Source organism: Sebastes umbrosus, chromosome 6 (assembly GCF_015220745.1).
Source record: "Sebastes umbrosus isolate fSebUmb1 chromosome 6, fSebUmb1.pri, whole genome shotgun sequence".
Taxonomy (NCBI): domain Eukaryota; kingdom Metazoa; phylum Chordata; class Actinopteri; order Perciformes; family Sebastidae; genus Sebastes; species Sebastes umbrosus.
In genome coordinates, this window is record NC_051274.1 from 25,250,604 (window position 1) to 25,278,457 (window position 27,854).

Consider the following 27,854-nt stretch of genomic DNA (forward strand, 5'->3'; position numbering starts at 1 on the left):
TCAATTAACATTCCAAGTCTTGGCCTGTCGGGTGACTATAAATCACTTCTGCCTCACCTCTTCTGCGCGGTCACACTCCTTTCTTTCTACTGTAGGCATAATGACAGGAGAGAGAAAATGAGTAAAGCATGGGTATGGCCCTCTTCAACCTCCTTTGGTTGCTCAATCAGCAGCTTATGCTGCTGCTGCAGCTGGTGTTGCTCAGTGTCATCGTTTCTTTATGGGAAGTCTTGACCTACTGCATCAGCCTCGTGGGATGAAGATGGAAAATAACAGACCATGATGCATTGCAGGCAGTTGTTTTGTTACATAAATATCTTTTTGATAAGTCATATTAAGACGTTTACTACACAGAAAGTTCTCTTCACAGGCTGCCTGCATTTGATTGTAATTAATCGCACTCTAAGGATTACTTCCAAGAAGATCCTGCAGCCTTGACCACCAAATGTTCCCAAATAGAATCCAATCACCACTAAATCTCCAGAGGCCTCACTCTGGGGAATCTGTCGGCTAGTGTGCTCTTGGATTTGACGGGCTTAGCCGGAAACCCTAATGTTCACGGTCCTAAAACTCCCCAAACCATGGAGCTGTTTGCCTCTGGGATGAGTCTATAACTGCAGCTTTGCCAGCCATGGTGCTCATTTGTCTTGCTCCATTTGAATGTTGCTCTATAACATTAGTTCTGTCATTTCATAAATATCTGACACAGTGCTTGGGTGAGTAGCTAAATAATCCTGAATGCTCTTAATATTTTCTTTTCTGCACACCTGTTACTCTTATATGTAGATGCCTGTTTTTTTTGTCAACTGCATCATTATTTAAAGGGATAGTTCGGGTGTTTTGAAGTTGGGTTTTATGAGGTACTTATCCATAGTCAGTGTATTAACTACAGTAGATGACGGTCGGCACGACCCCAGTTTGGAAAAGCAGACAGGAGTCACCGCGAGGTAGGAAAACAATGTACTGCTGTGGACAGGGTCGGGGGCAAAACGTATTTTACCGAAAGAAATCAATATTAGTTTAAGTGCACGCTAGATTTAGAATATTTTCACCACTTTACCTTCCCGTCAGACAGCCCTTTACAACGGGGCACTGAAGCTGTTGTATCCATCTATGCTCTCGCCAAAGCCACCAGACTCCATTGGAAAAAAACTGTAATTTTACCAGAACACAGGGGTTGCTGGTCTACTTTGGTGAATCCAAACTAACCAAAGTCACAAAATAGCACACACAAACTAACCAATTGAGACAGCGGTAGACCAGCAACTCCCATTTTCTGTGAGGTAAAATTACTGTTTTTTATAATGGAGTCTGGTTGCTTTGGCGAGCGCATAGATAACGGCTTCAGTTCCCCGTTGGAAACAAAGACTGTACAGCTGTCTGACGGCAAGGTAAACCGGACAAAATATTCTAAATGTAGCGTACACTTAAACTGATATTTATTTATTTTAGGTGGGCCTTTCTTTTAGGTGTCATCAGTACATGGCTTTGGTTCCGTGCAGTAACTCCTGTCTGTTTCTCCAAACTGGGGGCCGACTGTCATCTACTGTAGGTAATACACTAATTATGGATAAGTATCTCATAAAACCCCACTTCAAAAAACCCGAACTACCCCTTTAGTAAGTTAAGAGTGACTTCAGTATGCATTACAGCACGGATGCAGTGAGACAGCAAACCCGTGCATCCTATTACTTAAAGTAGAAAGTTCCCCGACCAAGACAGACATGTTTAGGCATACAAGATCCCCCACAATTCCCTCTGTGGCAGACCAGAATTAAACGCATGTCTTGTTGGCTGCAAACAAAAGCAATACAAGTCAATCAAAGACAAATTTTTCTACTTGTTTAAGAGTTATGTTTAAGGTTTAAGCAAACATTCTCTGCTTCCAAGAGTGCACATTTTCCTTTGACATATTTAAATTCAAAGATACTGACTAACTATGCTCCAGGGAATAAGCACTCGATGAAGTCAAGATGAAGGCAGGGCCCAGCTATCAAAGAACAAATCATTTTCATGGTGATTTGAAATGACAATTGCCTTCTGTGGTCGCCTGAGTCACTTCACAAAGCTGCGCAACAGTCAGATACTGACATCTTCTGACTGCTGAATGGACTGCAGCACTGATTCTGATGAGCAATGATATGTGTGTGATTTTCACTATTAGTATAAACTGTTTTAACTTGTTGCAGAGGAACAAAACTTGAAGCTACCAGACAAATTAACTCGCAGATTTTAGTCTTCTTTCTTCACCAGTCAGTGCATCAAAATAACTTCATTTTCTTAAGACAAGGCACAAGAACACAAAACCAAGAGTGACGGACCATTTAATGATCTTCAGAAGTAAGTTAAACAACCATTTATTTTACAGTTTAAAATGTCCTCATGGAGGAACAGCAAAATACACTCAAAATGAAGATTGATCAAAAGACAGTTTTCATATTAATCACCGTTTTAAGTTTTTTTTTTCGTATTTTCTTCTCATTTGTTTATCAAAAATTATAAGTGCCTTCAACATAACCATGAGAGTATTCAGCTTGCAGTCATAGAAATATTTACACCACAAAACTGACAAGCATGGTTTTTACTTTCAGCATCGGTTTCACACTCCTCATCTCCCGTCTCTTTCAGACTGCTTTGTTTTGTTGCACAAAACAAAAATAAGGACCCTGAAGAAAGACAAATATAAAGGGGAAAAATACACAAGAGCACAGATTAAGGACATTAGTATGTACAGCTTGGCTCAATGAGACAGTTAAGGGGAGGGAAGGAGACAAGATGATCAACACATCCATTAGCGGCATGACGTCAAGTTCAAGTCACATTCTTTGCCTTTATGATTTCGGTTTACCCTTTAAGATTTGAAAATAAAGCATGCTATAGCACATCTGTCATGAAGTCACGGCTTAAATGACCTCAGGATGCAGTCCTTAATATGCGAGAGGATGATTTTCAGACAGCAGGGGGCAGTAAAGGACCACAACAGGAGAAGGAATACAAACAGAAATGCAACCCCTACAATACAATGGTTCCTTCAAAATGAGGACACAACTTCATAATGTAAAAGCACTGTAGTAACAGAGTCGGGTTGATGAACAATACCAAAACAAAAAAGGAATCAAGTCTGCCCTCTGAGTGGCAAAATACAAAGTCACATATGAAAATAGGTTCTGATCAATTTTTGTTTTTAGATACATTGCGTGTGTTGAGCGTTTGCAAAAGACGTTTTGGCACAGAATCAATTTTAAAAATATTTTTTCTTGAATATCACTTCTGGATCCGGTACAGATCCTTCCCCTTCTTGCCCCGGCCCAAAGAAAAACAAAAAGAAAGAAGAAAAAAAACATTTGATGATCAGTCTTGTAAAATAATTCACTTGGTCTATCCACATTGCTTCAGTCTTTAAATATTTATAATATTTACAGTTTCACAATTGTCCACAATACCCTTAGGCTTAAAGAAGATGCAAACAAAAATAAACAAATTAAATAATCTTTATATAGTCCCCTGTTGAGGCATTGAGTGTAAACTGTACAACTCTAAACGTCCCCTCTCGAGTTCCTGGGGCAGGGAACACTTCGGGATGGAGAGTTGAATCCGGAAATGACGTAGAAATTGGCTGATGGTGAAGGAGCGAAAGCGGTATGACAGATCAGGCTGAAATGATCCTCGATCATTTTCCAGGCAATGATTTTCTTTTATCTTGCACAAGCATGGCTGATCACGAGAGTAATTCCATAACATGTATCATTTTTTATACGCAAATCTGTACAGAGTTCACAACTTTTTTCTTTAACATAGTGCAATGAATTCTCATATTGTTTGTCTTTTTAAAAAAAATCACAATCACTTTTATGAAGGTAAAAAATATCCCATAGGAAGGCCTCAATCCATAGCTTTATGGGTGCTATGAATTAGAAAAGGCTATGCACAACACCTCCAAAAATGGCAAAAAAAATGAAATGACAACTCAGAAATGATCATCAAAAATCCCCGTTCAACCTTTCAGATCCGTCTCTGTGAAGGTATAGTTTTTGGGAATTTCATCGCGTGACTTAAGGACTTGGTGAAGTGAAGGAGAAAAGGTGAGTGCATGCTAAATTAGATTTTCTTTAAAAAGGTCAAACTCATAAAAAGTATGAGGCAATTCCAGTTTACAAAACTGGACGAGTCCAAAAGGGCTGGTGTTGGCTTTGTTCAGGAAAAACAATGGAGGTAATTAAACCGAGGCGATGACAATCATGAGGTGAGGGGAAATGCTGGAGATGCTGTTGAGAAGGTCCGGGGCCAGGCGCGAGAGGTGGCTCTCCGAGAATTCACACGGCGGGAAAATCTGCACCACATAAGCTGGCTGTGAATCAAAAAGATGAAAATAACAGGATGAGAGACGGAACTAAATCTTTATGATATTTCATTGTGAAGGGGAGACACTACAGGTGAATAGGGTAAACATTTTAACAAAGATATCACCATGAAACTTCCACAGTTGATTACTTACATTAAGATAATTGTTTTTTGTATTACAAGTTTCCTGGAAGTTTATTTTTTAAATATGCAAATGAGGCATTATCTTTTTAAATATGTGCTAATTTGCATACAATTCCAGAACAGACACATTGTTGACATATTTGGTTTTTACAGAGGGGATATCTCTTTTTATCACTTCATAGGAATAAAAGGTTCTATAAATCAGGCTATGAATGATATATGAACAAATCCCTCAGCAGAAATCTTCAGAATATAGATAGGAATAAAACTGGAAAGTTTGGTGTATGTAAGTGCTACTGAAGTGGAGATATCTGTCTCAGAGTTAGGAAAAACCTCATTTTGAGAAAACAGCCTTTAAAAGATATGGATTATTAATATTCCATACATTTGAAGACACTACAAGTGAAAAGGATATACATTTTAACTAATAGATATCACCATGAAACTTCCCCAGTTGATTACTTACATGCATTACTTACTTGTATTACACGTTTTCTGAAATGTTATGTTTAAATATGTAAATGAGGAGTTATCTAATGCTAATTTTGGGTGAATTTAAGAGAAATCTACAGACGTAAATAGACAAAGTATTAAACTAAACACCTAAATGTGTATTTTGGATGTTTTCTTTCCACTAGTCGCAAGGCAGACGCAAAATAGCCCAAAATCTCAAAATTGACCAGTGTATGAAAAACAAACTTCAATGAGCACAGACCTGATTAGAGCCAGGGTTGGGCACGTTGATAATGCCAGCTGCCTGTTTGGCTTGCAGGTAGGTGATGAAGCCACTTTTCAAGGCTTCGGTTTGACCGAGGACATCTTCTTGGTCTCGACCACATGGTAGAGCCAGTAGCAGACAGTAGTCATTCTCCACCTGCCATGAATGATAAGCCTTTATCATAAATGAAAACATAAAGCAAATCCCAAAGGGTGTTAATCAGGTTATCGGCTACAATTCATGAATTTGCAATCGAGTCTCCATTTGATTAATCTTGTTAAAGTAATAATCTCGAAGATTTTCATTTAAATAAACGTCTGTTAAGTCACTATTGCCGAATGAGGTAACACAATGGTGATTGAGCCTATGGCCCACTGATGAAAGTATTGCAATATTTATATATTTGCAGTATCATGAACTGGGTGTCTGTGGTGACATTTGCGGAAAAAAATTCTGTATTAAGTTCCTGCTAATGCAAAACGAACATTTCCTTTTTTTATTCATTCATTTTATTATGAAGTAGTCACAGGAAATGCAACATGTTAGTCAGAGAGCTCGACTCTGACCGCTATCGTTCATCAAAAACGTGTCTACAAAAACAAAACAACTGTTATTTTTCGGCATTTCTTTTCAGAGGTAGTAAAAAATAAAATACTCACAGTCATTCTGCGTGCCACACTGTCCAACTGGGAAGCCTCGAGCCTCATCCTCTGGACAATACGGAGAAGAGGACCTCCCTCTGTGGGCGGCAGGGAGCGCTGGGCCAGTACGGTGTTGCCAGAAACAAAGTGCAGCTGGACAGCAGCCTGGTCGTTCTTCAGTGCCAACAGACCTTGCCATACAATAGGATATTTCTGTACAACAAAAACAGAAAATGGTTTTTAAACCTCTTTATTATTGTCTTGAAAAATATGTTCCACATATGATGACATTGCTGACATCCTACCGTCATTAGCTGCACCATGTCAACGGAATGATGTCCCGAATGCTCCAGCTTAGGATCAGACCGTGGATGTAGAGAACTTGATGAGGGTACTGCTGGCGGAGGTGTTGAAAGGAAGGATGGAGGGCCTTTCTGTAGAGATAGATCTGGCTTGTGAGTAAGACTCATGGGGGACGCCATGGGAGACTGGTACGAGGGGGAGACCGTATCCCGTGATATTCGGGAAATGTGCGAGAGCTCGGTAGAGGTAGCGTGGCGAAGATGCGAACTCTCAGGCTTGGAATCACTTCCTCCCAAATGTGAAATTTTACCCCTGTGACCCAGCTCAGGCTCCAGAGGGACCTGATTAGGAAAAACACATATCAGATGAATAGAGTTATGCATATTTTGTATGTGTATATGATAGGGATGTCACGGTACCAGAAATTTAGATACCAATACCAGTGAAATTCCACGATTCTCGATAGCCCAGTGAAAAAAGAAAGTAAAACAATAACTCCCATTTACTTCAACATACCATTACCATTTGCATACTGGTTTTTGTTAGGAAGTTAAACAGGTCATAATTCCCTCCCTATGATCTATTTAATATTGCTGGGAAAACACCTCCTTCAAACAACTGTATTTATTCCAAGGTTCTCGCCAAAAACTACTTTAACAAGATTAAATTTGAACACACATAATAATTTACCTTCGAGCCTGAACACATCATAATGTAAATCGATGGTACCTCCCATTAGCTCCGTACAGGACTGTGTTGCCCACCGGCTGCTAACGGCTAACGTTAACTAGCTCTCGTCCTAGATTTTTGTTCACAATGGGGTGCTTCCCCTGGAAACTCGATAGTGAGTTTACTGTCCTAAACACATTTTCTATCGTCCCTGGGATGACGTTAGTCTCGAGCCCTGACGGTACCTGCAGTATTGCAGAAAAACAAGTAGCCTACTGTCTCGTTTTCAGAATTTTGACATTGACTTGGTACTGAAGTATCGGTTCTCGTAACATCCCTAATATATGAATATGAATTACAATTATATATGATGCATAATAAAATGCTGAAATATTTGCAAAATGTCAATAACAAACGCACCTGTGAAGATGCAATGCCTTGGTTGGCCAGGTTGTGTCCCGATGAAGGATGTCCTGGAAACTGGGATGGATAGCCCCGCATTTCCCGATATACTGGAAAAGATCCCGCACCTCCAGGGTGCATCAGCTGAACCCCATGTGGGTGAGGAGACACCAGGACAGGAGAAGATGCATGGACTCCCCTGATTCTACTTTCGTTGGAGGGTGGATGTATCAGCTTTCCTTCTAGTGGTTTGTGAGATTCTTTTGCAGAAAGGTCAATGCTCTTCCCCACTATAGGACTCTTTGAAGGCCCAGAGATGTTGCCTGACGTTGTCCCGGTCTCTGAGGTGCGTGACTGTCTTGCCTCTACGGCGGGCTGCTCTCCCAGTTGCTGGTGCATGAGGATGCGCTGGTGCATGTCTCTGTACTGGTCCATGCGTAGGCTTGGGTGAAGCCCTCGGTGATCACTGTGCATCATCATTACATCTGACTGGAGCTGGGGCACGGAAGGTCTACTGAGGGCTTGGTTAAAGTGTCTGGGGTCTTCTTCATTTACACTGCCGCCGCCGCCACCTGATACTGACCCCTGGGGACTTGAATGGGACTGCAGTACCAAATCTCTGATGACATTAGGCTGCGGCGTGTTGGCGCGCTGTGGAGGCCCTGGGTGGGAAGAAGACAGGGAGTCAACTCGCCTTCCGTAGTTTATCCCAGACATTGGTGGGGTGTTCATCCTGGCTTCGTGAGCCAATGCCTGAGTGACACTGTGAGGTTGAATTATGACGGAGGACTGTTCTGCGTGTGGGTGATGCATACTAGAATGATATGTAGACATTGGTGGCATGCCATGACCCAGAACGACAGAAGTGCCTCTAGGAGAACTGCATGGAGGACCGGCTTTGACAAAGTGTGAAGGGGAGTGAACAGCTGTTCTTGGGGACTGGGGTTCTTGCTTTAGGTGTAGAGCTGACCGATCAGTTGGGATGCTTGGGCTGGGGCTCATGCGGGTTCCAGATAGTGATGGGTGGTGTGGACTCATGACTGGGCTTAGATTAGACTGCTGGACAGCTTTACCAATGTCCATCTTTTTTGCTAGAGGTTCAGACCCCAGTCCTCTCTTGCCATGCTGCTGCTGTATCACAGCTTGGTTGTACATCAAGACTTGAGGAGAACTAACTGGCTGTTGGTACATCTTAACAACGCCACCCTGGGATGCCGTGTGATATGGGGCATCAGATTTGTCAAACCCAATGCTCTCCTGCTTCATACTGGAAATGACAGGATGAGAGTTGTAAGACTGGCCTGTCAGGAGAACCCCCGTGTGCCCATACGCTGTAGGAGTTGGGGCTACTTTTGGGGTAGGCGACTGGGATGATGTGACAAGTGGGTCTTGCTTTATCGAAGATTTGGACACAGATTGCTGAAACTCTATATCACCAGCACTGGCGTGAGGAATTTGACTAATTTTGGCTCTCATCCTGTGAGGTCCTTCGGTTTTCTGACCCGAATAACTCAAAACAACAACGCCCTCTGATGTGTTGAGCCTTAGGCCAGGACTGGAGCCTGTACTATAGGGAGTGGTCTCAACAACAGAGCGCCCTCTAGTCCCATCTTCTACTACATCCATGCCATGGTAGCGATTATTCTCATTAGAGTTTGATCTAAATTTTTGCTTGGGAATGGCCAGGCCAATGCTTCGGTTGCTGAGGGAAATTCGTGGAGTTTCCTCTGTATCATAAGGCATTGGAATTCGACTTATTACTGAGGTAGTAGGAGAAATAACTGTATGCTGGATCTTCTCTCCACAGTTCTGTTGGGACTCGGTCAGTGGAAAAGGTTTGTGGTGTATGGGCTGAGGGGGTAAAGGAGGTCTCTCTTCAGGATGCAACTGTCTTGAACCCACCGTATCAGAGGGATTTTCATTCTCCAACATCCGTGAAGGCTCTGACAGTGCAGATGTCACCATAGTGGTAGGTATAGAATTGCTGTTTGGCGCAGACACATATTTAGGTTCCATTAAAATTTTTCTTAAGGTACTGGAACTAGGGTCAATATCCGAGGCCTTCGTGTCAGGAGGCATTGGGGGATTTGTTGAAGGGGTTCCAAGTGCAGTTGATGCTGGCGGAGAAGGAGTTACCACTGTAACATGACACGAAGGAGCAACATAGATTCTGCTCTCTTCATTTCTAGGGGGCCAGTCTGGCGAAAGTGGCATTTTGGCATGCTGCAGCAGGGGTACACTGAACTGGGATACATGTGGGCGGGCAGGGGCAAGAGTAGGGGTAGATGGCTCTTCTGCTTGGGGATGCTTTTTAATACTGGAGATGTTGCTTGTGCCTGAATGAAAGGCAGATTCTTTGGGTACAGGCTGTTCAACTTCAGGCTGCTCTGCCTCTTTGGGCGTGTCTACAGTTATAGCGCTTGTAACATCACGCCTACAAGTTGCAACGGCAGTGACTACAGAAGCTGCCGCAGTTGCCCCGGTTGTAACAGTGGCTGCTTTTGAATTGATGGTTTCTGGGTCTTCTGGGATTGACTCGGGTAACTTGACTGGGGAGGGCTCTGGTTGTGAAACCTCTTCAGCAGTATCCCCTTTCTTATTAGCTGCACCTTTGCGACTTCTCGACTTCTTCGGGGTTTTGGCTCTAACTCTGCCTGTTTTCTTGGGTGTTTCAAGTAGAGGGGTGTCATCAGCTGCCTTAGACTCTGCTATTACCCCCTTTGGGCTGGGTGTCAGAGGACCATCATCCGAGTCTGCAGCAAGAATACTGTTGATCACCATATGCGTTTCAGGTTCCATAATCTCATTGGAGGAGGGGGATGTCAAGGATTCAGGGGTACGAACAAGACCAGTGTAAGTAGGAGGAGCTGTAAAACTATCGGCATCTGCACATGATTCTTCAGCTGTAATGGAATCAATAGCGGCTGCAAGTTCAGTTTCGCTTGCAGGATTAGCTCGTTTCTCCTCCTCAACCTCAGCTTCTGGCTCTACTATGACAGGAGGCAATATGGGAGGTGGCTCTGAAGGTGGTTCCTTATACGGTCGAGGAGGCTGCTCAACTGTAAGTTTGGCAATATTTTCAACTGCCTGCTCTAGTTCCATCTGCCGTGCTAAGAGAGCCGCTGGATCAGCAGGAAGTTCAGACTCTGATAGGGTGTCTTCCTGTTCCTGTGCGTCAAGTTCTTTCGATTCTTTTGGAAAGCTTATGATCTTCGTTTCCTCATTCTCTTTTACTACCGTCTTTATTTTTGTTATAGTGGGAGTTTCAAATGACTCAGACTCATCGTCCTCTGTACGAAGCAAACCTTTCACATCATCAACGCTCACACGGATCTCAAGATTTTTTAAGCTGTGTGATTTCTCTTCAGTGACCTGCTTGGTATTTCTTTTCAGCCTTGGCGTTTTCATTTTAACACTCTTTTCAGGTTGTTGTCTCCTCTCAGAGGAGCTGGTTTCTACCTTTTCAATATCCCCATCAGTAGATTTCTTTCCACCAAAATCTTTTAAGTCTTTTTCCATTCTGTGCACTGGCGAGCTTGCGTTGTCCGCCTTTTCTGATAGCTTCACAAACAGTTCAGTATCAGCTTTAGGATTAAGTTCTGACTCATCATGACTTGCCAGATCATCTTGTTCAGCTGGCACTGTAGGGCTCCCAGACTGTTTGTCTATTCTACCTCCTTTCTTGTTAACTGGAGCAGGTGAAGTCGGTTGTGTTTGTTGCACTTTCTGGGTGCGAGGTGAACGCCATCCCTCAGAGGCTTTCACAACCTCTACAGTGGTGGAGGTCTCTTTGACCTCTGTGTCTTCTTCCATCATTTTCTGCTGATCCCCCTTAACTGGTGATACGTCTTCACCTCGTTTGACGCCTCTTTTAGGTGGGCGTCCTCGCCTTGCAATGGTTGGTGGAATTGGGACATCTTGCTGTATTGGTTCTTTATCAGCACCACGTTTGCGCATGGAGCGTGGTGACTCAAGAAGCTCTTTGCCAGCTTGGTCATCTTCATGTAGCGTGGCATATACGGATCTTACATTCCTGCGACGTGTCCTGCCATGGATCAAACTTGACTCAAGGTTTTGCTCAGAATCTGATGCATGACTTGGTGACTTGGATGTGGCTTTGGACTCGGGCGACGCTTTTGGTACTTCTGCCCGAGGAGATGAGGCCCTTTTGAGTTTCTCTCTGTCAATCCGTTCACTCTTTCGTGTCGCAGGTTTCTCAGAGGCAACAGTTTTGGAAGCTTGTGAAGTACGTAATACTGACAGTGGTTTTGCCCTTTTACTCTTGGGTTGTCTGCGGTTTGGTAATGGTTTTATTTCAGCCTCTAGCTCGGGCATACATGCCTCACCATCTGTCTCAATTTTCTGAGGCTCTTCAAAGTGTTTTGTTTCCTGATTTTCTATTTTAGGCTCCGTCTTCGTAATTTCAGGTTTTTCTTCCATCTTTGGATAGTCAGAGTAAGTGAATTCTGCAGTCTCTCTCTCTAAACTACTTAGGGAAGCACCAGGAGTGGGAGGCTTATCTTCCACGAGAGGATTACGTTCCACTGCCAAACTATCTCCAATTTTTGCTTTGGGTTCAACTAACTCTACTTTTGTTTCCATTTCATTTTCTGGCCCCAAAAGGACAACTGGTGGGGTTATGGTCAGCTTAGGAGCAACTGGTTTGAAGTCTTCAACAGGAAAAGAACGAGATGGAGATACCTCAAGAACTGGCTCTACCTTTTCTTCTTTGACAAATGGCACAGGTTGATCTGGGGACGGAGTTAAAAAGTCTCTCTTTTCTGGTGAAGGCATTTCTTTTGGGGAAAGAATAAATGGTAACAAGGTTAATGGGGGGCTGGCTGATTTGTCATCAACCTTCAGTGCTAGCTCAGATTCCTTATCAGACAGCACATTATCACTATTCTGCACTTCATCTCTTTTAATCTCCACCACTATTGAATCATTCTCAGTGTCAGGTGGGGGATGGTCTTTGTCTTTTTGTTGTTGAAGCTCCAAAAACCGACTGTGGAAAAGCACTATGGGCTCTTGTAGCCCGTCACCTACTCCAGGTTCAGGCTGTGCCTCAGTAGCACCTGGCTTAGCAAACGGCCTTCCAACTGCAGTTTCTAAATCTTGGTCTTTACGTTCAAGATGCTGCAAACGCCGGGAATCCTGTTCAAAGATTGAGCTGTGCAGGAAGCGAGAGGCAAACAGGTCTTGTCGCTCCGGGTCCTGTGGCTTAAGTTCCTCCTTTTTATCATGCAGCTTTTCAACAGAGTCCGGTCGAATCTTTTTCTTTTTCATATACCAAGAAGGAATAGGTCGAGGTGCTAGCTCTACCTTGCTCTTATCTGAACAGCTGTGGGAGGTTGGAAAGCGTGAGGGGAGAAAAGACCAATTATCTTCCCTGGAGGAATACAGTGTCTTGGCTCTTTCAAGGAGTGCTTTAGTATCAGGAGTTATAGTTTTATCTAGTGCAAAAGAATAAAACTTATTCTTTTCCAGTGAGCCTGAAAGCTTCAGGTCTGTCATCCTCTCGTCACGTTCCCTGAGGATATAAGACAAGGAACTATTGGACTTTTGTTTGTTTTCTCCGTCATCATCTGAATCAGACTGCACTTCTCCAGGTTCCAAATCGTGGCCAAGGCGCTTGTGGATGGTTTCACGTTTCGCAATATCACCAGGGAAAGTCATTTCCATCCTGAGTGAATCAGACTTTATCCGTCTTTCCCAGCGTTGCATTAACTCCTCATCACAGCCAAGCAAGGTTGTCTTAAGCTTTGGGAGCTCAGTGTCAGAAGACTGAAAATGTGTGGCTGTCAGGCCCAAACTGTTTTTCAAGGACTCGGTGTGTGAAAATTTCTCGTCTGTTATGGGAGATTTTCTTTCTTTGTTTATAACTGACACAGAAATCTGGGCAGTGTCATCATCCTCACTTGCAGAAAAGTGACCATGTCCTATTGAGGATGTTATACTCCGATAAATGTCTTCATTCAATTTTTGGGAACTTGGAAAGTTGCGCTCCCTTTTTGCAGTGACTATTTCAAAGTCAAAACTCTCTAATTTCTTTCGTTTACTGGAAGAGAAGTCATCATTGGCCATATCCTGAATGGGTTTCGGAACATCATGCATGATATAATCCTTTTCAAAGTCATGAGTCTCATTATTTGCTGGGTTTTCAAACTTGACTAATTTATCAGAATCGACAAGCTTTGGTCGGAGCCATCGTGTCTGTTCAATTTGTTTTCTGCAAATACTCTGGTCAATGTGCACAAAGTGTTCATCTCCGTCATCTGAGTCTCTGCACTTCCCTCTACCTTGTTCGTTTTCAGACAAAACCTGTTTCTGTTCTTTTAATTCATCCAAATCTAGGCTGCCATCATCTAACATCTTTGTGAGACTGGAGCTGTTTTCACTTTTTGATCCTTCCAAATCCATTTTAAGGTAGGGAGAGTCCAGTTGATCTGTAGAGTCTTCAGGCAGTTCCCCTAGCCGCGACTGCTGCTCCAGAGAAAAGCCCATGGAGTTGCTTTCACAGTCTTGTCCATCTTTGGGACTGCCAACTGAAACCATCCGGACACATTTATCCTTGTGGTGCTCCTTTTTATGCATCCCTTTTATCAAAAGGCTTTTATCCAAATCTGTTTCCTTAGCATTGTTCCATAGTTTATGAAGTCCAGGTCTAACAAGATCCTCCTCACTAGTTCTCTTCGGTCGATCAGTTTTCCCAGAGTCTTCAAAACGCCTTTTCCTTGCAGCCAAACGGTCAATGTCCACAGCAATACCACTGTCAAATCCCATTTCAGATTTTCCATGTTTCTTGGATTTGATTTTAGCATCCTTGTCAATAACCTCTACCATACTGTGCATATTTTTGTCTCTGGGCACCTTTCCATGCTTAGAGATATCACTTTTTGACAGTTCTAAGCGGAATGGAGGACTCCTCTGGTCGGCTGAAGGTGATGCCAATCTAGGACTGTCACTCCCACCCCTCGGGATTTGTTTTTCTTGGACAGATTGACCAATCACTTTCCCTTCTTTTTCTTTAACCCGTGTTAATTGAACAACACAAGGCAGAAGGTCTAACCTTCGTTTGCTGGAGCCTTCCTTTTGGATTTTACTGTTTTCACTTCGAAGGACGGACTCTGGGCTAACATCTCGTTCAAGTTCAGGTTCAGGTTCAGGTTCAGTCTCACATGCTTGGATAATAGGTGATGCAACTTTTAGCTTCTTAAGTCTCTGTTTCTCACTTTTGTCCTTGTCCCCTCGGTCTTTACGTCCAGCGCGCTTCTCCTTTTCAACCAAACTCCCTCTTTCAACTTCAAAGACCCGATCCTTCTCAAGTTTGTCAGTTTTATTATACCTTTCAGTGCGTGCCTTTTCAAGTTTTTCAAATCTGGGCGGGGAGATTGAACTGCAGCTACCACTTCTTTCAGAAGATCGGCAACAAATACGGCGATCTGAATCACTTGGTATCCTCTCGGAGAGCGAGGGAGACGCAGTAGGGCTGGCAGGACGGCGAGAGGCGATGTGAGACGGGCTTTGGCTACGCTCAATGGTCCTCCTTCCATGATCACGTCCACGATCCGTTTCAAAGCGCTCCCTCTCTCTTTCACGTTCCCTTTGCAAATAGCTGTATTTGCGAATGTCCTGCTCATAAGGGTCCGCTCTGTATTCACGATACTCCCGGGGGTCTTCAAAGTACTGTGGATCATAGTAATCTCCCCCCTGATATGGGTCCCATTCAGAGTAGAACTCCCGACTTCTGGCAGGGTATTTGCGACGGGGATCTTCAGTAAATGTTCCTGGTGTTCGTACATTTTCGTAATATTGTCTTTCTGCTTGAAACTCATATTGAGTTCGTCGATCATCCCTGCCAAGAAATAAAAAAAGCAGGCTATAATTTCATCATACTTTGGCATCAATAATGTTAGACAGTATTGAGACAAACTTATTATTCCTTAAGGAAACTACACAAACCTTCTTTCAGAGAGAAGGTCATAAAAGTCTCGAATGTCCTGGCCAGATGCCTGCATCGAACGATAGAAAGCCATCTGACTTTCCTGATTGGCAAAGTCCACCTGAAGAAAAAAAAAATGGTAAGTTGCAATTTTTACAACATGTCAGGCACTGAGAACAGAAAACATTAGAGAGCAAAGCTTTGTTTCACTTACCTTGATTTTACTGCCCCCTATCTTCCACCCCTTTGTGTCTTTAACAGCGGCTTGTGCATATTCAATGTTGTTATACAGGATAAGGGCCATTCCTTTCATTCTGTCAAATACAACCTGCGGAAAACAAGACGAAAACAAGAGTCCCAAAGGTGCCAGAAAGTAAACAATGGGCAACTGTGAGGGGGAAAATAAACACGACTTACCTTGACAACATGCCCATAGCGGCAGAAATGACGAGTAAGAAACTGCTCAGTTGTGTTTGATGCCAATCCATCCAACCAAACACACGTCGTAGGCATACTCTTTCCAAAGCCCAGCTGTGAAAAGGAAAGATAAAATGTAAGATTGCAAATATTTTATCAAATTTAACACAAAAAATCATGCTCATAAATAACACTATTATGGTTGTGAAAGACAAGAATGTGGTAGTAAAGGCAAGATTTGAGATTAAATCTACGTGATGATTCTCACCTTCAGTCTATTGTTACCAAGGTACTCCCCATCCATCTTCTTTATGGCCTTACAGACACTGGCAATGTCGCAGTATTGTAGAAAGGCATACTGTGGGGCTCCATTCACCTTCTTAATGTCAATATCCTTTACAGAATAATGAAAACAGAAATGAGCTCTCATTAAGCATGGTCATCTCAAACTAATCAGCATGGTAACCATTGTATATATGACCTGATTCCCAACCACTTCACAGCATTAACCTACCACTATTTCTCCAAAGCGTTGAAAGATGTTAAGCAGGTCATGGTATGTGGTGGTCTTCTCCAGGTTTCCGATGAATAATGTCCGTGTGGCCTTTGGATGAAACTCATCTATCCTCTCATCCAACGGCCGAAACTCGTTCTCACTTTCAGTCTCTGAAAAATACAGCAAGTGCTCATTTGAACGTTGTGCATTTTGTCGTTTCAAGTTTGTTCTGCGATATAGTTAAAGGGTAACATCTGTATTTTTCAACCTGGACCCTATTTTCCCATGTTGTTGTGTCTAAGTGACTAATGGGGACGGACAACACTTTTTGAAATTGGTCCAGTATTGAGGGAGTACTCTGCAGCCGCTAAACAAGCTATAATGTAATCATTTGGAGCAACCTGGAACCGTCATTTTACGTCCACTAAAAGTGCTTTTTCTTTGCCACTGACAGACTCGGATTGTTATTAAAAGTGTCTGACAACATTATGGAAACCCTACAGAGAAATAAAACCTTTTTCTTACCTTTTGCTTGATCCGGTCTGTTTGTTACGGTGTGTCTCACTCGGAGAAGTCTCGTTCTGAAACCTCGCGTCGAATCCACATTGTGGAAATCATCTAAATATTCAGCCATGACAGTGAAAATCTTTTAGATAACACTAAGCTACGTTTTCTGTTCTCCAACACAACAAACTCTGACAACACCACCGTCCCATGGCTCTACTCTCTCCAACTCTCACTTATGTTTCCACCATTGTCTGGCAACAAGTCACATGACACAATAACAAACAGAAAGCGAAAGGTAAGAAGAACGTATTATTTCTCTGTAGGGTACTTTCCATAATGTTGTCAGACACTTAAAATAACAATCTGAGCCTGTTGGTGGCAAAAACAAACACTTTAAGTGGACGTAAATGACGGTGCCAGGTTGCCCCAAATGATTACATTACAGCCCGTTCAGCGGCTGCAGCGCTCTCCCTCAATACTGGAGCAGTTTCATAAATTGTTCTCCCCATTCGTCACTCGACACAAAAACACGGGAAAATAAGGTTGAAAAATACCAAAGTTGTCCTTTAAAGATCAGAACTTACCGGGTCCGCTCCAGGCTGTGACCTCAATTTGCATGCCGAAAAAAAGCTTCCCCTTTGATGCTCCAAGTGCTTTCTCTTGGTCCTCTTGCTGGCGGAAAAAGACAAGCCCGTAGCGGTCCTCTGAAGCTCCATGGATTTGTACAGATGTGACCTTTCCATGTTTCTTAAATTCATGGAACAAACCATCCTTCAGGCTCGTATCTGTAGTAAACCGATCAAATGTTTCATTAAGAATACTGATAATTGACATGTTATTAAATAATAAAATATTGGTAATGATTCTTTCTGCACAATATATATATAACTAACCTGTAGAGCGCACAGGAAGATTTTGGACCTTGATGCCGAAGCTTTTACGTGGTTCATCCTTGTCAAAGGAGGATAAAGGAAGTGCTGAGGGTGCAGGAACAGCAGCAGACTGCACTGAACGTGCCGGGGAGTCATCACTTGAACTACTGCTAGAATCACTGTAGCAAAAGAGAAACATGGACTTAGATGTTGTTGCAAGCTTCACATTATCGATGTAGGATCAGAAGGTGGTATTTAATTTAGGTGGTAATTTTCTGTAACTGTAGCTGGTTGTTGCCTTTGCCTGCTCAAGCAATACTTAAGAATCTAGTGAGATATTTTTACCTCAATAAAATCTTAAACTGCTATGATAAAATATGTATACTGTACAGATTTATCATTCTGCAGTGCTGCACTGTAAGTGCTAAATGCTCTGCCTCTGAGAAATCATTCATAGATTGGATAATATGTGCTAAAAGCTGTATTTCAATGCCAAGATCAGCAGTCAAAATGTGATTTTTGTCAACAATGACTCACAAAAAGGTGACAATTTTTAGAGCTGCAACGACTAATTGATTAGTTGTCAACTATTAAATTAATCAACAACTATTTTGATAATCGATTAATAGGTTTGAGTATTTTTTTTTAAGAAATAAAAGTCAAAGATTCCAGCTTCTTAAATGTGAATATTTTCTGGTTTCTTTACTCCTCTATGACAGTAGACTGAATATCTTTGGACAAAACAAGACATTTGAGGACGATCGAAACACTGATTAACATATTTCACAATTTTCTGACATTTTATAGACTAAACAACTAATCGATTAATCGAGAAAATAATCGACAGATTAATCGACAATGAAAATAATCATTAGTTGCAGACCTACAAAATGTGTTTGCTCTGTCCAATCTGCAGAGCAAGGAAGGAGGATTACATTACATATTGTACTAAACAGACAATAATATGCGCACATTTCAGATGGTAATGCATTTGCATAAAAGCTCATGCAATGCACTGTGAATGTGTCTTTCTACTGTTTAAAAACCACAGCTGAATAGGAGAAAAACATCCTCCTTCTCCCTAATTTATACGACGCATCTGGTTATTATCAGTATAAAAATGGGGATTTGCACATCAGCGGCAGATTCATGGCTGCCTCATGCACCTTTTTTTCCCTCAAACCATTCCCATGCCTGTCTCAGCTTTCTAGGCCCTCTGCTGTTTGTTTCCTTCTCACTTTCTCCTCCTGTGCTCAGACACTCCCGGAAGTGCTGCTGACGGAGCCTGGCCTGTGGGAGTGGGCAGGCAGCCAGCACTGGCCAGAAATTTCCAGTTCCAACTGGATCTCACGGAGGGGGGGAGCCATTACACATACACAGAGGTAGGCAGTGAGAAAAATATACCAGCCGTCTCCTTGAATTCCCCCCCATAGCACTACCTCGTCAAACCACATGTGTCGCTACACGTCGTTCAGAGCTGTGGACTCGGCTGTGTCCAAAGGTGATGCAGCTATCCAGAAAATAAACAACTGGAGAAGGGTGAGGTGGATTCATGTTGCGGAGTGAATCCACATGGACGGACATGCTTCTGTTTGTAAAACTGCAGACCTCACTTTGCATTTGATTATCCCAACCTTTTGATATCTATGCATTCGTTGTATACTCAACAATAACCTAAAAATCATCCAGTAAAAAGCAACACATTTACAAGAACCTGGATGCAAATATCAACAACTCGGCAGTGCACAAAAATAACTAAATTAGCATGTGGAATTCAAAACAGAGCTGAGGCCAGATTCACTGGCATAACAAAACTGACAGCCACATGTGGTCCTTAACTTAATCCAAAATATGAACAGCGGTAATAAACCAATTCAGATCAAATCTTAACAACCCAAAAAGAGCATTATTACGGCAGTTACATGCAGCCAAGGTCATTTTCCAGGCTTTGACTCCTACCAGTAATCAACTACTAAGCCAACAACCTTGTACCAACTGATTTGTCATTTACAAAATTCACCAATGATCATACAAAAATGGTAGGAATTTGCACGCGTAACACTGCTTCAAATATTCACATTTACAATTTGTGTTATGCTATTGAATTGAAAAGGATAGTGCTGCTGAAAACCCACATAATAGACCTTGTAAAGGCTTTTACACACCGGGGACGTGACGATTAAAAGACACGAAAATGCGAAATACTTCCCTATGAATATTAGGTGTCAAGGGCTTATATTGTGAAAGGTAAGAACGGCAGGAGTGGATCTGGTATGCGCTGCCTTTGTCGAAAAGGTTGAAAGAGTAAGAGCTTTGGCGTTTCGTTCTTTGGAGCATCCGTGTTGCTGTTTCATAAATGTAGATGCACAACGTTCTGCACAACGTGATTGGTTGATGCCTTTATTTGCGGTGTGAAAGCTCAGAAAAACCAACCTCATTGCAAAAAACAAATTGCTTGTATCACTTTTTTGCCATGTAATATTTGCGTTCTGTGTGAAAGTATTCATGACAAAACAACAGTTCAAAAATAATATATTAACGGGATTTCTTCCATAGTCTTTTATTTAACATTTATATCTGCAGTACACCTTTGAGCCACATGAGAGAGCCTGAATGTACGTTGTATTGTTCTGATAATGCATCTGTTTGATTTATCAAACGTATCTCTTCGACATGGCTGGTTTATCTATTCAAGAGAATATAAGCTGATGCGGAAATGGCGGTAAAAATGGTGAGGAACGTTAATTTACGCATAAATTAAATTTATAGACTATTGTGAATTGGGTTGCGATGATTAGTCCCTAGAGAAACACTGGTCTATGATATGTTGATTTTGCTGAGTGGTACAAAATGTATACCAGAGACATTGTTTACATGATTTTCCTGCTTTGCAAAATCTTGAGTGTAGGGCAGCAAATAACGATTATTTTCATTGTCGATTAATCTGTATCATGATACAAAATTAAGGCGTCTAAATTGATTATAACGAGCACATACTAACTCAAATTTCTCTGAAAATCGGATCAAACTCCGTTAAATCAAACTATTGTCTTAATCTGATTACTCTGTATTTGTGTAAATGCATGTAATCAGTCAGTGTATAGCTGGAAATATTTATAAATTTTTTCTCTATAACTAACTGGAAACTGTTCATTTTTGCCCTAAATTTCTTAATTAAATGAGAAAATACTTTAATTAATTTTTATTTGTCAAGTATGTGATTCACACTGGAGTATATACAAATACTATTTACCATGTGGTTATTTCATATAGACTATTTATTTATTGAATTACCAGAAAACATGCTATATCGTGATATATATCGTTATCGAGATATGAAGTGACCTATATTGAGATAGAGAATTTTGGCCATATCGCCAGCCCTACCAGGACTCAGGTAAGGTAAATGATGTCATTATTTATCTCTTGAATATGTCCAATGAACAAGTAGTGTTCGATTCTGTGAAATAAAGGAGTGCAATCATTTGAAGCAACATTCAGGGAGCAGATTTCTTTCTTAAAACACTCTTGTTTCAGACGGGGATGCACAAAGGTAAACAACAGCCACGCACAAGAGTAGAAATCTTGACAGCATCACTCACCTGCCACTCGTGCTGCTGCTGGTGCTGCTGACTGAGTCTGAACTGGAGGAGCGGCTGTGAGAGCCTGACCCACTGTTGGAGCGTGCAGGACGGGTAGCCTGACTCGCCAGTCTCTGAGGAGAGGGATTTCGCGAATGTGTCGAGTGTGGAGACCGGCTGCGACTGTGGCGGTACGACCGCTCCCCGCGCCGACCCCTGTCCTCCCTGTAAAGGTCCCTGTGAACGACACTCGCCAAAGTAAAAGGTTCCCTGGCTCGAGAAGACTCGTAGCGAGGCTCTGGCGTCTCAAAGCGACAAGGGCTCCTGCTGTGGGAGCGGTAGAAGCCGACCACGCTGGATGTAGATCCTCCGCTTCCTGCCGTCGCGGCCCCCGCCGATACACCTGTTCCTGTGTTCACGGCAACGGCACTAACGATAGTTCCACTGACTCCCGACGACACTGTTGTCACACTTCCGCTGGAGGTACCAGACGCGCTCCCGGCTGTGCTCAGAGTCCTCTCTCTCGCATCACGATAATAGTCTGTTTCATAGTGCCGTGCCTGGCGTTCAAAGCTGCTACCAGGACGCTCGTGATGTCCGTAGGCACTGTGATCGTACGTCCGATCCCGACTTTCAGCCGTCCTAAAAAAACAGGAAGAGAGAACAACATCACATTTCAGTTACATTCAAGAAAGCTGCTAGCATCAGACATTGGGCAAAGAAAATTATCAGGTGTCTCTGGTGGGTTTTTCTTAATTAGACACATGGGAAGACGGGGCACTAAAGTGTTTGGAGAAGGGTAGTTTTTAAGCATCTGAAGAGATAATTCATTTCCAGCCGACAGACTGAACTACAAGGGAATCCGAATGATGATGGTTGACACAATTGAGCATTTTCTAAACTGTTTACGACTTGAAATGTACCAGATCCTTCTGCCATCATCCACTTATTTCTACAACAGAGATGCTGTTAGGTAACTGCCTTTCATGCATCAGCTTGGAGGTGTTAACACAAGCTTATTTTTTCATTGAATGCAGATGTGTTATCATTCAATAGAATAAGCATCAAAGAGTTCCTTAACTTGTATACCCTACGGTAAAATGCAACACACTATATTGAAAATACAATCAACGTAGGACAACCAGCAAAAGGGTGGTTTTAGCAAAAGGCATGCATTCAGTGTTTAAAAAGAACAGATATCTGCAGCTTATTTCAAAGTACAATTGCAGGATATAAGAGACTTCTTATAATAAAAAGGAATTACAAGAGAGACTCGTGCCTTTGTAGATTGTCAAGTCATTCGGGTCTTGTAACTGTAACAAAAGCCACTTTCTGAGGCGTTGTATCATTTATCTGAGGAGGCTTTGTTGAAGGTTTTTGGAGGTGACTTATGACAAGCCTTTTGTTTGTAATGTTACACAATTTAACACCACTTTGTTCTCCTGAAGAAAAAGGTCTTCAAAGCATCTTTTATGAAGATGCACATTAGAAATGCTCAAACCCCCGAACATCCTGGTTCTGAATAAAGCAATCAGAATTTAATTTGGTAATACGACTGCGGTGTCATTACAGCAGTCATATCCACCCAACTCCCCGTAACGAGCGGGACAGGACAGCAATTACCACTGTTTGAATTCAGATCAAATTATAATCAGCAAATTAGCCGTGATGTTCCAACACAGGGCGGAATATGGTTTAATAAAACAACACTTGCAAACCCTCATTATACTGCTTCTTTAAATAAGAGGCTATGTTTTACACTTAGTCTCGTTTAAATATTAAGACGGTGTCGGATTTTAATGGTAAACAGACCTAAACTGACGAAATGGTAAAAACCTTTGCAGTACTAATGTGAAAGTATGATATTTGTATAATTTACTCTGTATACCTGTATATATATATGATATATCAATATGATTGATAAAAATCAACCAATGTATACAGCGTCTTGTTGGACTAGTGTTTAAATGGACTGCAACTTCCTCGGCTGGAGTCGGGGCAACCTTTTAAAGACCCTCATAAATCTCTGTCTCATTTCCCCAAAATTTCCTGCCAATGTCTACTTTCAACTAGAGCTGCAACAATTAATTGATTAGTTGTCACCTATCAATTTAATCGCCAACTATTTTGATAATCGATTAATTGGTTATATTCTCAGATTCCAGCTTTTTAAATGTGAATATTTTCTGGTTTCTTGACTCCTTCGAGGACGTTGTGTTGGGCTTTGGGAAACACTGACTGACATTTTTCACCATTTTTTTTTACATTTTAAACCCAACAACTAATCGATTAATCGAGAATATAATCGTTAGTTGCAGCCCCACTTTCAACTAAGAACGAACTAGAACTTAAGTTTCAACAAAACTATACGCTCCATCTCCTTTTCAATCAAGTGTGAGAAAAGAGATAATCTAACCGATTCCCTAGATGGAATTTACCAATTGCTGATAATTGACAGAGGCATCCAGATCTTTGCGATCTTTGATTGATTTGGACCTACAGAGTTCTTTTGATTACATCTCTGTAAAGATCTGCCTGTGCTAATTGTTTGCTTGCTGGGTTGCATGCTGCTTAACTGTCTACGCCAACAATGAACGGTTAAATACAAATCAAAGACATTTGCAACACGGAGAAACTTCTGAAACTGTTTCTCATTAAAGAGAAGCTGCGGCCATTGGTTAGCATTTTTATAAATAACTGTGAAAATTTGATAGGCTTCCTTTTGTTAATTTTTAGTTTTACACTATTCAACCTTTCTTGTGTTGCAACTTTGAATAATATGCAGTGTACTGTTTCCACTAAAATTACTACTAATTATTTTGGATGAAATTGTATACCAGTTGAAACGGGTCCTCGCACAAAGGATCAGCTCCGAGGAACAATTAGGGCCTCAGACTCACTTCCTGTTTTTGAATCTAATCTTAAAACTCACCTGTTCCTCTTAGCTTCCCCCAAAGGGATTTTATAATTACTATAATTTTATAGTAATTTTAGTTATTTTTAACTTGCGAAGAAATATTCTTTCTATAATTTTATTCATCATATTTTGAGGCTTTTAATCGCATGTTTCTTGTGTAAATTGTCTAAACATTGTATTGTGATTGTTTTACCCTTTGTGTAAAGCACCTGGAGATTTTGTTGTATTTTAAAATGTGCCAGAATTTTAATTTATTATTAATTATTTTTAAAAACATTTCAATTTTTATCAGTGCAACTCCAAGCTAAAGCTGCAACATATAATCGATAAACTATTAAAATTAACCGCCAACTATTTTGATAATCGGTTTGAATAATTATTTAAGAAAAATGGCAAGTAAATGTGAATATTTTCTGGTTTCTTTACTCCTTTACGACAGTAAACTGAATATCTTTGAGTTGTGGACAAAACAAGACATTTCAGGACGTCATCTTCGGCTTTGGGAAACAATGATCAACATTTTTCACCATTTTCTGACATTTAATAGACCAAACAACTAATCTATTAATCAAGAAAATAATCGACAATGAAAATAATGGTGAGTTGCAGCCCTGCTCCTGCTGCCTGCACGTGGGTTACACAAGGTGCTAACAGAAGGCTGCTGCCATTTCTCTGAAGATCTATGGCACAAGCGTCTTGCTCTGCATCACTGACGCCCTGACAACCTGAAAAGGCATTTTGGTAAATGATCCATAGGATGAGTTTCTTAAAATGCCCAACCTGACCTTTACAACTGACAAAGAACGCGTTACTCATATTCACACGTCATACTTGAGAGATCTTTGATAGACGGCAGTCACACCCTAAGATTAACCCTTTGTACCAAATAATAAGCCCTTTCCCCAACCATTTTTTATTCATTTTATCCCTTTCAAGCCTACCTAACCGAGCAAAAATTTAAGTCTACATCAAATGACAATGACTGACTGGATTTGAGGGTTTGGAAGGTTAGTCGCTGTGCAATTATTTGATACTAACTTGTGTGTGATGTGGACAATCTGGAGATATTCATCTGTGTAAAGCATTTGACATAGACGTAGCCTATAGACACTAACAACTCATAAATAGAAGTCTTCTATTAAGCCTTTCCAACAAAAGGCTTTTGCCACGGGGCACAGGAACAAAAGAGTGCATGGGATGCACATCGTCTCCTGGATGTGGAGGATAAATTGGTTAAGGAGACCAGCACCATGTCTGTATTTTACTGCACTATACATAAAAGTACAGCGGGTCAGGGGCAATTTCTGTTTGAGCTTATTTGATTTAATCATCTGTGTGCTGGATTCATGAATAACATCTATGGTGTAACGACGTCTGCTGTGAAATTGATGGATTACCTTGACCCCTAGATGCTCTCGAAAATGCTAATTTGGTGGCGCAGCCTCGCTGCTCAATAGATAGCCTTCAATTTCACTTCAATTCCACTTTACACAAAACAGGTTCTACATTATTCATGGAGCTTAAAAATAATTCAGTTAGACTTTTTTTGGCAGAATTTCCATCAGTGTTTGATTATTAGTCTGCTCTGGTGCATGCTAACCACAGCAACTGTTTTTGGGATTACGTGAACAGCATAATTAGAAGGATGCAATCCAGCAGCATGCTAAAGAGGCGTCTTATGTGGAGGCTCGGTCATGTGGGAGCAATACATGCGTATAATTTGATGCAAAATTTCCAAAACAATTTATAAATACTTCATTGTTAAATATCCTTCTGCCAAACGGTTAGACTGTGCAGCTGTCGTCCTTGCAGGCTGCAGCACAAACCACAGAGCTCGGGCTGGGCTTCTATCACTTTTTGCTACGTTATTGATACATACGTATATTGTGATATAGTATATTTTCAAACTCAATTAAAAATAACCAAATTGGAAGGTTTGTTTTTGGTTAATCCGGTGAATTAAATACAAAGGTAATCCATCAAATTGAAGCAACAATCCTGTAAAGCCAGCGCTGCCATGAATCAGTCCTGCTTATTGATTTGCAACGTTGCCAATACAATCAGAAATTTAAAAAAGGCATAGATACCACAGTATGAATGGGGGAAGAAAATCTCTGACCGTTACGAAATTTCTACCATCTCACTGCAATTATTGTTTTATCAGCCATCCCAACATGGAGACGTTGATGGATGTAATCTCTGACAATGACTATGGTCAACTCTCTACCTAAGAGTGAAATGCTACAAAAATCTTAGATGCGTTATATTTTCTCAACAGATTAAGAATAAAATGTTGAATCTGCACCCTGTGACAGTTTATATAGTATTCATATTCTACTCTTGCCTCATAAAAAAGGAAGCTGAGGACACCTTAAAACTGCAGCTGCCAGGCAGGAACAAAAGGTCCCGGGGCTGGAACTAATTCATTATTGATGAATACGCTGATTATTATTTTTAATTAATCGATCAATCATTTAGTCTATAAAATGCTTTTGTCGCCATTTTTCCCAGAGCCTAAGGTGACTTTTAAAAATTTAGTTTTGTCCGACTAACAATCCAAACCTCAAGATATATAATATATAAAAATGATATACAACAGAGACAATTTATTGTTTTGGTATGTTTTTCATTGTGCAATTTTTTTACTTGCTGCCCCTGTTGGCCAGGACTACCTGGCAGAAGAGATACTGTATCTCAATGGGACCTTACTGGTTAAATAATGGATAAATAACAAATAAAATAAAATAAAGATGGAAAACATTCCAGCAAATGTTTGGTATTTTTGCTTGATAAAAGACTTGAATAATTCATTAAAAAATCTTTATTAATTTCCTGTCAATTATTAATCAAACTGATCATTTTCACAATAAAAGATACTGACATAAAAATCCTAAATTGACCTTGACAAGAGTTTAAGAGTTATTTCATTCCGTCTCACCATTCCGAGATATTAGGAAATATACACACTGCATTTCTAATTTTTTTTTATCTTTGAAATTATATCCGTTTCCTTTGTTTTTTCCTCATCCAAATTGTATGTGACAAATCTTTGATTCTTTGCATCTATTGAATCTTCCACAGTCCAGTCCTTGTGATATATTAAGACAGCGTTGAAATTAAAAAGGATTTATATCTTTTTACTTTTATGACTAGTCATGAATAACGGCTGAAATATGGCTCTATTCATCATAAGGAGGGAGCTGAAGGTGGGGTCAGGTGAGAGGAAGAGAAAAGGAAAACAATAAAAGGTAAGGTACAGGTTTCGGCATATAGACACACAGTCAGTAACGGCAGTCTATGCACCGGCTACTTCGGTTAGTGGGGAAAATGGAGAGAGACAGGGGTTCAAACTAGGGGGTTAGAGAGGACAGCTAAAATACACAGGGCAGGACATACCAACCTTTTGAGAGAGTGGTAACTTGACCTATTATTCCAAATACAATCTAGGGAGATAGAACTTTGTGAGCAGAAAAAAATGGGCAAAAATGTTGAGTGGAGACGGCAAAAAAAATGAAGCAAAATTGTTCCGATTAGAAAATGTAATCCTCGTCTTCAGGGCAGGGAACCTCGCGTACTTGGATGAGTGTCCGTTTTAATTAAAATGATGACTTGGCCTCGTATGGATCCAGGTTGGGATGTTTTGTGTGCTGGAAAATGTCAATTTGAGTCTGTATATCCATCCAAACGTAGGGGGAAAAATAAAATCATCATTGCGCTTGAGTCCAGTAAAATAAATACATGTTATCCCTCTTCAGTGAGTAGTGCTCCCCAACAGCAATGATGGAAAAATTAAGTCTTGCATCTTCGACTTGTGAAGTCCGGCACATTCCACGTTGGTCACACTGCGCAAGGCAGTAAAGTAGTCACATTCCTTTGGCAGAGAGCGGGAAATCTGGCCACGACA

General features: G+C 41.2%; 1 protein-coding gene across 3 annotated transcripts in view; it reads right to left on the minus strand.

Annotated features, from left to right (window-relative positions):
• Window positions 1-2,307: 2,307 nt before the first annotated feature.
• spen (spen family transcriptional repressor) overlaps window positions 2,308-27,854 on the minus strand; it is a 30,820-nt gene continuing 5,273 nt past the window's right edge. The window contains exons 3-15 of one of the 3 annotated variants that reach the window (XM_037772015.1): window positions 21,055-21,675; window positions 17,474-17,631; window positions 17,165-17,365; window positions 16,092-16,243; window positions 15,846-15,971; window positions 15,578-15,691; window positions 15,375-15,488; window positions 15,181-15,281; window positions 7,237-15,073; window positions 6,150-6,488; window positions 5,863-6,057; window positions 5,201-5,377; window positions 2,308-4,348 (exon numbers count right to left, since the gene is read on the minus strand). In XM_037772015.1, coding sequence (XP_037627943.1) covers window positions 4,217-4,348; window positions 5,201-5,377; window positions 5,863-6,057; window positions 6,150-6,488; window positions 7,237-15,073; window positions 15,181-15,281; window positions 15,375-15,488; window positions 15,578-15,691; window positions 15,846-15,971; window positions 16,092-16,243; window positions 17,165-17,365; window positions 17,474-17,631; window positions 21,055-21,675 — 10,267 coding nt within the window. In that variant the 3' untranslated portion in view covers window positions 2,308-4,216. The remainder of the gene's footprint in view (window positions 4,349-5,200; window positions 5,378-5,862; window positions 6,058-6,149; window positions 6,489-7,236; window positions 15,074-15,180; window positions 15,282-15,374; window positions 15,489-15,577; window positions 15,692-15,845; window positions 15,972-16,091; window positions 16,244-17,164; window positions 17,366-17,473; window positions 17,632-21,054; window positions 21,676-27,854) is intronic. The other 2 variants (XM_037772016.1, XM_037772014.1) reach the window with 2 other exon arrangements.